This window comes from Haliotis asinina, chromosome 5 (genome assembly GCF_037392515.1).
Source record: "Haliotis asinina isolate JCU_RB_2024 chromosome 5, JCU_Hal_asi_v2, whole genome shotgun sequence".
NCBI classification, from domain to species: Eukaryota; Metazoa; Mollusca; class Gastropoda; order Lepetellida; family Haliotidae; genus Haliotis; species Haliotis asinina.
In genome coordinates this window covers 26,160,923-26,173,102 of record NC_090284.1, presented here as the reverse complement: position 1 = coordinate 26,173,102, position 12,180 = coordinate 26,160,923, and the positions used below count along the sequence as shown (strand labels likewise).

Here is a 12,180-nt window from a genome sequence, read left to right as displayed (position 1 = left end):
TACTATTTGTGTCACCAACACATGTTCCATCTGTTCGATGGAGGCCTATAGATAATTAAGTCCAGACCACGCAAAGTAGTCTCACTTCAAAACATCTCAGTGTCTGCCCCTTAGAAAGTTGAGATGAACTAAAAGCATTTTTCATTTCTTTACCTTGAATCCGAAATGTTTATTTTTGGACATGAAACTCCACACAGAATTATTACACAATTATCCCTCATCTGTACTCCCTTTCATTGTTTAAAAATAGCATGTAATGTTTGGGGCACAATGAATACCAACAGGGGAGGGAGGGAGGGAGTTTGGTTTTACGCTGCTTTTAGCAATATTCCAGCTATATCACGGCGGGGGACACCAGAAAATGGGCCTTACACATTGTACCCACGTGGGGAATCGAACTCGGGTCTTCGGCGTGACGAGCAAACGCTTTAACCACTAGGCTACCCCACCGCCCCGAATACCAACAGTCTTTAGAAGGTACAAGCCCTAAAAGAACTCTTTGGGCACTGATGAAAAAAGTGGCAATAACATCAGCTTGCTATGTTCTGAAGACAGTCATGGACTTCTTCATTCTTGCTAAAGAATTCGGTGGCCTTCACACTGACATAAAATCTGATCTTCATGCAAAATATCATCTCAGGAGGAAACCATCTGATTATAGGATATTAATCCCACCCTATGGAGACAGGCTAAACATCAGAAGCATCATATTGATGCTGATATCCTGGGCCCCGTAACTCCCATGCTTTGACATTCACTTATGACAGTCACAGCACTATGATCGCTTTGATTAACTGGACCAAGATATAACACATTGTTAAGACAAGATCAACAATTTTATTTTCATATATATATTTGTATATATATATATATCACACTTTACAACTCAGACATGACAGAACACCCACCATAACGGCAATGTACATAGCCATAAACAATGAACAGTTTGTATTAACAGCTTTACGAGCAGAGACCTACACATCTTACAGCAAACCATCTTGAACTGAAAATATTTCAATGCTCATTCAACCCTCAAACAATGATAAAAAAACCAAAATCTTTTCATAAACATCATTTGAAATCATTTTCACAACTGCATATATGATGATGTAATTTGCTACTTGAAAAACAAAAATATAAATCCGTTTTTGATGGTGGGACTTCAATGACAATACCGACACAAAAGGGTGCTGTTAAACACTGGTCCCTAGCACAACATTATTCATGGTCATTGTAGTAAGCAACAGAACACCAATAACTTGCTGATCTATCATTAACACCATAGCAAACACAAAACAAACTTTATATAGAATATAACAGTAAAATAAAAACATCTTACTGATGTATCACCTAAAGTGAGTGAGATTCTAATTGCGTGTATTTGATTCAGGAGCTATGCCAAAAAAATCTAGAAAACAAAATACCAGTGTGATTACAATCATTGATTACAATCATCACAAAAAAACGAAACATTAAATCTTTGGTTATCTTTTCTTTCAAAATTCCTCTTAAAACTGCAAATAGTACAAATTGTTATGTAACTTAAATGAAAATCATTAATAGTAATTACTTAGGGGACTTTTACCCTCAATACCTCCTGAAACAATCAAACTATGACAATGTGTTGTAAATAAATTCTTCAAAAATATATTCAGAATGATGGTGATAAGTATACAATGTGATAGGATATACCTCGTGTCCCTAATGAACCAAATATTTTCTAAGCAATTTCAAAGCTTTGACATAATTACCATAATCATAAGAAGTGGAATTACTTGAATGAGTATATTGGAATACGCCAGAATGATGTCATTGAGATAAATGCTGGAATCAAAGGTGGACCATGATTAGACGGCAATCACTCAAGTGATTGTTTCTGTTAGGACTGTGTTAAGATGTTTGTGGCCTTGAAACATGAAGAAAATGTTTGAAATGACACAACAATAATGTAAAACAATCCTTCAGAGCCAAGTTCCAATATCTGATATGCTGGGGCTATGTCAGCCATTACAAAATGTCAAAATTTAACATGCTGCCAAAATGAATTCTTTGGATGGGCTTAAAATATTTTTGAAAAGATGGGATTGTTTCTGGGATAATGGGAAGAAACATAAAAATCATAGCATTCTGTGAATTGGAATTGAGGAGGGACTGGAAGGTGTTTGCGTCAAGGAAAAGTTTTAAGTACATGTACCAGTAAATGAAATAAACACATGAGAAGGAAAGTTACAAGCAAAGCATTGTCAGGTATGTGATTGTGTCGTTTTTCATTTTGTGATAGTGTAAATGTTGTTTACTTGAGTGCAGCATGCACATCCTTTTTCCAAAATCCTGGATTCACCTTGAGAAACTCTTAAGGCTCAGTTTGGATAAATGTTTTAGTGATTGCCGGTGTTTCATGTGTTGTTACTGTTAGGAAGCTGCTTGCAGCTATCTGTCATTTAGTGCCAATAAGAGTGCCAACAACAGTGTTCAGTAGGGCTGCAATGATTCACCAAAACCTTGATTCAATTTGATTTTCAAAATTGGACCCTCCATTCAATCATTTTTGATTCAATTCTTCATATAGGTAAAAACATCAAATTTCATTGAACTCTCAGAGTCAGTCTTTTTAACGTGAAATCCACTTGCCTATGTCTACTAACCAGAATTCTCACTGGAAATCAAGATTTTCCTCGAAACTGCTCGATTTGGAGTCTGGATGAGTGGAAATATTTACATAGGTATTCAAATATTGATTCAAAATAGTGATAATGGTTATTGAAAATTGAAACTAAGGTGTTAGATTCTAGTTTTGATGAATGGAAACGAATCGTTGTAGCCCTAGTGTTCAAGTGGTAAATCATCCAGAAAACAAGTAACAACACACATTTACAATAGTATTTACACATGAAACATAAAATATAAATGATAAATTCACATTCACATTTTTATACTATATATTCCACATTTTGTTGATATGAATGTCAATGATATGCTAGCTCATTGATAGCTCAGCTAAAACTATGGCTGACTCTATAGCAAAATGCTATAAAGATGATCCTGAGAAACTGAATAAAAAAACAGAATTATCTTGAAAGAACAGCAACACTTTTTAAAAAGCTAATATTATTAAGAAAGTAGCGGTAAATTGCATGACAAATATCATTGTAAAGCTGTTAGTCCTATAACTTGAGTATATGAATTCTTAATGGCATACTGGGATGTACAAATGTTTTGAAATTTGTTCATAATTATATTCATATTTATAGAATTAGCAAAGTGCTGTGTGTATTATTTATTAATGTAAAATTTCTCAAGAGTTTGAAGTGTGAACAGATTACATGTACATTAATCTCAACATCAGTTGCATGGCTGTTGTCAGTAAACATCTGCCCCTACATCAAAGATATGTTCATGAAGGACCTGCATATGAACACATCTAATGACAGGACGTCACTCAGCCCAGTGACAGATGTGTGTTATCATTAAAGATATGCTCATGAAGGACACAGACACAGCCATGTAATGATGGGACATCACTCAGCACAGTCAGAGATATGTGACGATATCACACTACTACAGATATCATACAAACTATATGTATACATGAAACAGTTCTTGAAATTGGGACTATCAAACACTGTAGTTCATGCTTACAAGTCATCATTTTGTTCAAATCTTGTCATGATCAGTTTTAACCCTCAGTTATGTCACAGAATCATATTGGGAACATTTAAATACATTTCAAACTTTAGTGAGGCCAGTGCGTACAAGGGTTGCTGCCAACAGACAACTAATCTAAGAATTATGTAAAGTTGGGTGTTGCAGGTAAAGGAGGCACCTTGACCCATCTACGTCCACGTCTTTTTGAACTTAAGACATAAGAGTCTGTGTCAAAACCTCAGTGTCAAACATGGTTGATATCATTTGTTGTTTTGTGTGGCACTGTATGGGCTATTGTTAGCTAAGTTTACTGGAAGAAACACAATATTACTAGAATGGGCCTTGTGAAAGTAGCTGAAGCTGCAGAATGATCTCACATACTCCTCTTAAAGTGTCAACAAACTACAAAATATATTCCCTTTAGAAAGTGTACAGAAAATAGTAGTCCAAAAGTTAAACATAGTGTTAATCCAAGGATTATCAATGGAAGAATTGAACACACACACAAAAAAAGAGGTTCTTACGAAATATTTGCCTTAACAGTTCTCATCATCTGTGTCACTGAACAGCACTGCACGACTTACTTCACAAATTCCACACAACTGCTTGAGTCCAGATGCAGTCCATGAACTTCAAAATGCCAAATTGATAAAACTAAATATTCTGGGACTGTTAAAAACATCTCATGTAGCACAATGTTGTCACAACCTTATGGGCCAATAAAACAGTGCGTTACCATCCTTGTGGGACATCACAGATAACATTGATTTTTTACAGGCTTATTTTGATTAAAACCCTGAAATTAAATCTGTCTTAACAACTTAATACAGAACTATCTGCAAAGATTGTGAGGACCTTCACTGGACGCTGTCTGTTGTTTGACATGGACGCAAATACACATGAATGCATGAACAAAAGCATGTGGATAGAAAAACTATTAACAAACTTGTTTGTTACATATGTCAACTGAAGTGTATAAACAGTCTTGCTGATGTTGAAAACAACACAAATGATAGACTTTCTGGAAACGTAATGAATGAAATGAAGGTTGCACCACTGAGAACTTGACCATCAAACCTGCATCCTAATCTACAACATCATCACAAAACTGTAGGTGTCTCTAAAAGTGTCAAACGTCAACTCTGCTCTAACAGAAAAGACTGCCTGGTGTACACATATCAGCAAGCACATACAAACACAGGAACTGTCTCCAAAGACTATTCAGTCTAATGTCCAAGGCAACCAGTTGTTCCATTTTACCAGTTATTTCATACCATGTTAAGCTGCCTTCTTCTTCAAATATGATATTCAATCTTTCGAGACAGATCCTTATTCAGCATTAAAATTTAATGTTCACATTAAAAACATCATAACATGATTACTGTATCCTGAGTTGATAGTTAGGCCTGCCATGACTGCAAGGAAACAATGGTTGTAGGGGCACACACAATTAGCTTCAACAGATGAACAACCACAACACTAGATAGCCGAGGATTTGTCACTAGTTCTTAAAACAGAAACGTGTCTGTTTGCAACAGGGATACCTTTACACTGGACAGAACAGTGTGGCCTAAATGTATCAAATGTAAAATATGTTTCAAGCTGATGATGATGACAAAACCTTGCTGTAAAAGTAATGGTGACACAGTCAATGGCATACAGTATAAGGACACAAATGTATCACTGATGCCAATATTACAACATTATCATTACTGAATTGTTCAAATCAATGATGCATCGTTATCAATCAATCACAGGAACAGGTCTGCCATTATTAATTTTCAACACTACGAATAACAAAACTGATGATCTGATAAATGTGATGTGTATGTGCATGCTAGTCTGTAACTGATGCTTGCACGTCAGTACAAGCTTTGCCCTACACGGACTACATCTTGCAGTAAATCTACATATATGTTGTTGATGCAACTGCCATATATTCACAGGTGCTAATTTACAACCTTAAAACATGCTAAATGAAAATATAACATTCCAATTTAAGAAAATAGCATTTGTATATACAACTCTGCCTCCAGCAGCACAAGTATGCTATTCAGTCCATTAAAATAACAGGCACAACATAACACTAGAGTCCAACCTAACGTGGAAATAAACATGGCCGACTCCACAGGATTCATCCTGATGACAGAGTTTGAAATCTCTCCATCCAAGTCCTACTAATATATCAACAAAGCTCATGCACGACTAGAGCCTAGATAACAGACATACTAGTACTAGAAACAGGCTGGAATCTACAGGATAATTGGCCCAATATAATTGGAGCCAGACACTGACAGCACAGGGGCAGTACAAGGCTGAGACAGATCACGTGCAGCGCCATGTCAGACTTAATGGTAGGTACTGATTTATGTCTCCCAAATAGTTCTATGTTTGACAATATTCTTCACTGGAATTTACTTCTTGGTATTTCCATTTTTTTTTCTTCTAATTTTATGGATGACCAGTAACAAGAAAATTAGAAAAGAAGAAATTTTATTCAAAAACAGAAGCTTCTGTTCTGTGGTAAAAAAAAAAGATAACACGGGTATGTTTACTGAAATAAAATGACTATATCTGGTGACATTTTACTGTATCGCGATCATGTGGCATATGGTTCCAGCCATTACATCTGACAATATCTATGTGATAAAATAGTATTTGTTTTGAATCAATACACAAGAGAACTGTACACAAACATGAAGAAAACAGCAATAAATAACACAAACGGATATCACTTCCATGACGGAGACTCAGCTAGTAGGATTCATAGTCCAGCTTATGAAGTATACAGGGTGAGATATATATAATCCATTCATGTATGAATTCAAATGTTCACTATTGTTACCCATTGAACCAAGATTTCAATTCCCAAACGTGGATAATTCAAACTTTGTATTTAAGGTTTCCTGTTTACTCTCCTCTTGTTCCAATACCAACGCAGAAAATGTGTGACTATCTCTGAAGCTGTGTCACTGTAAACTTTCTATATTACAAATGCTTGGATATATTCACTTCTTTGCAAAAATAAATTTGGGTTACTTGTTATTAGCTGTGACAAGCTCTGTGGCTGAATAGGACAGCTTGTACATGTTCTGTTTAGTTTGCTCTGTTGTCATGACGTACACTTATTTGAGACATACAAGCATATATGGTGTAAAAGAATGTCCAACAGAGCATGCTTGGTACACACATTGTTTAGTCACATGCTCAGAGTAAGTTGGGGGATGGTCTCACTTAACCAAGAGATACCCAGAAACAGCCAGCCTACAATGGTCCATTATCAGTCAGCTGCCATTGAGACGATCGATTCTTCACTGGAACTCATCGTCAGAACTCAGAAGGGTCGTCTTCTCGTTAAATCGGTTCTTGTTAGGTGTGGCTGTGGTTTGCTGCCCTGGCTGTGGAGGGGCGGCAGTTCCGTTCTGTTGGGGTCGTCCACGCTGGTAAGGGTCATGTGGCCAGGCGCCTGACTCGTTGAACTCGTCCTCCTTGGGTGGCTTCATGCCATGCTGGGTGTACTGCTGATACTGGGGGTGGAAGTTGTGGATAGCGTCCTGCATGATGTCCCGGGGGTTCATGGTTTCCTTCAGGCTGGAGGAGATGCTCTGGAGGGACACAGTACGGCCATGGGTGGCTGCTGGGGCAGAGCTGTAGATGCTGTGTGGGAAGGCAAAGCGCAGGGCGATGGCAGCCATGAACATCTCCGCACATATGAGGAAGTTCTGCCATCCAGCAGACACCGTACCCACTCCCACTTTCAGCTGGTTGCCTTCAGCAAAGATTGGACTGATCACTTCCGTCTTCTCAAGGATAGCCAAGACAACACCTGCCAGTACATTGAATAATCACATCAACATAGAATAGAATAGAATAGAATAGAATAGAATAGAATAGAATAGAATAGAATAGAATAGAATAGAATAGAATAGAATAATACTTTTATGCCTTTTCAGGAATTTGTGTTACATCAGCAGAGCTACTGACATATCAGAGAGATACGCTTTATACATATTTACATTAATTCATTCATAAAAATATAAACGAACAAATCAGTGACTGAATGTAGTCATACACAGCTCTCAATAATACTTGACCTACCTGACACTTCAAGCCATGAAGATAAATCAGACCTGAGCAGTGGTGTTTACAATCCTAACCTTCTCAGGCTCAATAGATGAAAAAGCTGTATATATCAGCTATGTAAACGTAAGTAGGTGTTCGCATTGTCTTACCCTGCCAGAAGGACAAGAAGATGACAGACTTGATGATGCAGAACTTGAGGATTGGTTCGTATGGGCTGAGAAGCTCCTTGGTTGCATTGTAGAACAGGATCAGGCCGTACAGTGCCAGGGACACGGAGATGTTGTAGATGATGGTGATGTACAGGTACCCACCACCATGTCTACAAAACAGAATAGGTTATCATCACACGATCTTGGCATCACTAGCAAACACACACATTTCACACACAAAGCTAATGGTATATGTGCATTCATTTCAGGGCCATGGGCGAAGGTTTGGACCCTGGAAAGGACTGAATTCTATGACAACTTTTGATTACGATTACTTTTAATATGAACTGTAATAAATACATGCAACATTTCTCCAAAGCCTATGCTTTCGTCTATCTTAGACATCACTAGACAGACAAAAGTCATATCCTATTCTCTAAACTCAGATCCATTTGCACAGAACATCTACTGGAATCTGATACACCAGGCACTAAATTTCACTGACAAGTTTCAACTCTTAATCTGCAAAGTATTGGAACCAGACATTAAAAAGTATGGAACATCAACTCACGAGAAGTTTCCGTCCTTGTACAGGCTGAAGGCCTGCAGGATTAGAGTCAGGACGGCCATCACTGGTTTGATGATGCAGAACTGAAGAGTGGCCTGTCAATACGAGACAATGTAACACTTTATAGATGTATTGGTATGACAATGTAAATTAACACATGCACATTAATGTGTCTACTATCATCTTAAATTACAATAGACTAAGTCAATCCTCAGTAAACAGGTAAAACCGACTGTTGCATTTTCCCCCTCAGCCACTTGATGTATGTTCAAGTTGAAATGCATACAAAAAACTAAATCTAACTTATCTACTGTAGTCATGCCTAAAATATACATGCTAGTTTAGATCACAAGCTAACAAGCAAAGGGCAAAAGGGAAAAAGTATACACTATATGCAGTCCACAGAGGGCATCGACATATAGAAAAAAAAAATTTATAACGCCTTTAATTTTTCGACTGTTTGTCCCAAGAAGTGACTAACGGGACCAGGTGGTCAGGCTTGCTGACTTGGTTGATACATGTCACTGGTTCCCAATTGCACAGATTGATGCTCATGTTGTTGATCACTGGAATCTCTGGTCCTGACTCCATTATTTACAGACTGCCACCGTATAGCGGGAATATTGTTGAGTGCGGCATAAAACTGAACTCACTCACCTTTAATGTTTAACTCAAAAAAGTAGCAATTTATATTTATATGACAATGATTGTTTGAATGATTATTCTCCCATGTATGGAGTAGAGATGTCACATTATTATTTGGTATTCAGAAGGCCGACATGTCATTATGACTGAGACAACCTAATACTTGTCTTTGGAGGGCATTTGGAAGTGAAATACATAAGAATGAAGATTTTTATGGATGTCAACTTCTTTATTATGAGAACACAACGTTTTGGAGTTAATGCTTCAGACCTGATGAAGGAGTAAGCATAACTCCGAAACGTTGTGTTCTCATAATAAAGAAATTGATATCCAAAAGAATCTTCATTCTAACCTAATACTTCATTCATTCATGTCAAAAGGCTTCTTAAAAACACAGTAGCTTCCAAATCTTTATTTGGTGAAAAAAAGGCAGTCTGAAACTGATGTAGATTCTAAGAGTAAGAGCCATAAGTCTTCTTAGACATCTATTATCATCCCCACATTGATGGGCAATTGTTCATTTATGCAGATAGTAAGTTAAAATGAGGTTTAGTTCCTTGCTATGGTGTAGCAATACTTTCTTCTTGTGTAAGCAACATAAAGCTTCACGACAGTTACATCAAATGTCTTTCCACTTTCACTGACAATGACAAGTTCAACTGTCAATACTATGACGTAATAACTATGTCACTTTGCACATGATCATCTCTCCATGCTCACCTGCTTGCAGAACCTGAGGAAACCAATTGTGTACTGCCGGCCAGCCAGACAACAGGTACACCACAGCCAACTGGACCTGTGGAGGGGAGACAACTCTTACAGTACAGACAGATCATGTAGACTGGAGATCTCGCCAAGGACATTTTAAAATTCTCTTCATGCCTTGAAACAATGACTTCATAAAGTGTCAGTTTTAGAAGTTAAGGAGTCATATATGGACAAAGTTTGACCTTATATCAAATAATGAGCAAAACTTTAAAATCTTTTACATAAATTCATTTTTGTCTCCAGAACTGATTGATGATTTTCAAATAAATTAGATATCAAACTTACCTGATGGGCTTTCCTCTAATTTCTGACATAATGGCACCTTCACCTCCCAGGTACTCATAGCATAGACTCAGGAAGCTGTATATCACAAATGCTGCAATGTCAAGAACCAGATGTTTAAAAACAATACATACACCGTTAATCAAACTTTAAATTTGGCTGGAAATCCAGGAGTCTGCAAGATTTACAATTTAGAAAAGTTGCAACCATCTGGACTATTGAAGTGGTTGGGAACAAAATGACTAAATTTTTTGACATTGTGGACTGTTAAGTTTGAATCAGTATAGGAAACATCCAACTAGTGACTTGAAGACGACAGCATAATATGTACTGACAGAGGCGCTGGGGTAGCTTTCTGGCTAAAGCCATCGCTCATCATACAGAAAACCCAAGTGGACTGTCTGTGAGAGTGGCAATGAAATGACACTTTATAACACACACAGGTCAAATCAGTCGGCCTCACAGTCCCTGAACCACATTATTTTCCCTTCTACCCAACGATCCCTGCAATGCTAAAGCTCTAAATGAAGCAAGTCTATCTCCCAATTCAGTGAGGCTCCTTTTCAAATGAAATGGGTTATTTGCTACCCTCAACATTAATCATATTCTGTCAGTAAGTGTAAGTGTCAGGTAAAATCAGCCCAGCTGAATGAACCTTGTGAGAACCCTACTAGTACTGAACATGGAAACAATGACCAGAAACAACAGTCACAAGGTCAAGACACATGCTCCACATCTGGTTCAACAATGTAACCTGGCCTTCAGAGGTCACAGAACTGTTGCTTGAAACAGGGCTTCATACTTTTGTCAAGATGACACTAACTTGTACATATCCACAGAGTGAGTGAGTTTTGTTTTTTACGCCTCTCAACAATATTACAGCTATATGGTGGCAGTCCGTACATAATCGAGTCTGGACCAGACAATCCAGTGATCAATAGCATAAGCATCAATCTACCCAAATGGGATATAATGACGCGTCAACCAAGTCAGCGAGCCTTATCACCTGATCCCTTTGATCACCTCGTAAAAAACAAGCATGGGTTACTGAAAAATCAAGTCTAACCCGGATCCTCATATGTCTATATCCACAGAAGATAGAAGACATAATCCATGCATTATGTCCATATGACCTGATTTTCTAAAGACAAGATAACATTTCTCATCTAAATGTCAGTAACTGGACCTCCCTTTTAATACAATAGTATTTTGTTAGCAAGTTAATGTAGAAATTGGTAGACATTTGGGAAATAACATGAGATCTCTACTTGGGGCATTTCATGAGAAAAAGATAGAGCTCATTTTATCTCTCAGCCATAAAATACCAACAGAGGCCTTCTTTACCTTCATAGCAATCTCTGATGCTGTCAAAGTAGACATAGTAACTGTCATTGTTGAAGAACATGAGACTGAGAAATGAGTCGAAGGAGTAGATGGGCACGATGAACAACACACGCACGATCCATCGCTGCTCATTGGGACAGGTGTAGTAGCGGAGATGAAGATATATCTGAAATGAAAAATAAGAAATAAAATTCATAAACACCAACAAGTCAATCTAAGTTCCCTGCATTTGGGTACGACAACATATTATTTGAAGCAGTATAACACAAGATGAATGTTCTGGTGTAATCCTGTTCTATTCTGTGGTTACTCCTTGCCTGTAGCAGCAATGTAGTTCCATAATTCTGACACACTGTACATATCTCAGGTCCTCAGTGTCCAACACTTCCTGAACTTGACCCCATGGGCCAATACATCCATTCCTACATTTCTAGCCTTGGATGTCTAGACAAACCAATCATGATTCACTTAAACCTGAAACAACAGCATAGTTTTGAGTAGCTGCCCCATTTATACTCTGCCTTTTAACTATTCATTATAATTCACTTAAACCTGGAACAATGTATTCGTTTTGAGTGATTATCTACTGTGCTTTCAAACCATTCATTGATGAAATATTTGCATCAACAATTCTGGCTCGGAAAGTTTATACATTTATACAAATTTAAGTTCTAATCCAATTAAACCTTGAACAAT

At 37.5% G+C, this 12,180-nt stretch overlaps 1 protein-coding gene across 1 annotated transcript in view; it reads right to left on the bottom strand.

The window, feature by feature from the left end:
* Window positions 1–2,263: 2,263 nt before the first annotated feature.
* LOC137283278 (transmembrane protein 184B-like) overlaps window positions 2,264–12,180 on the bottom strand; it is a 39,461-nt gene continuing 29,544 nt past the window's right edge. Inside the window, exons 3-8 of the mRNA XM_067814728.1 lie at window positions 11,485–11,650; window positions 10,144–10,234; window positions 9,811–9,886; window positions 8,449–8,540; window positions 7,878–8,047; window positions 2,264–7,471 (exon numbers count right to left, since the gene is read on the bottom strand). Of these exons, the coding sequence (XP_067670829.1) occupies window positions 6,957–7,471; window positions 7,878–8,047; window positions 8,449–8,540; window positions 9,811–9,886; window positions 10,144–10,234; window positions 11,485–11,650 (1,110 nt within the window). The 3' untranslated portion in view covers window positions 2,264–6,956. The remainder of the gene's footprint in view (window positions 7,472–7,877; window positions 8,048–8,448; window positions 8,541–9,810; window positions 9,887–10,143; window positions 10,235–11,484; window positions 11,651–12,180) is intronic.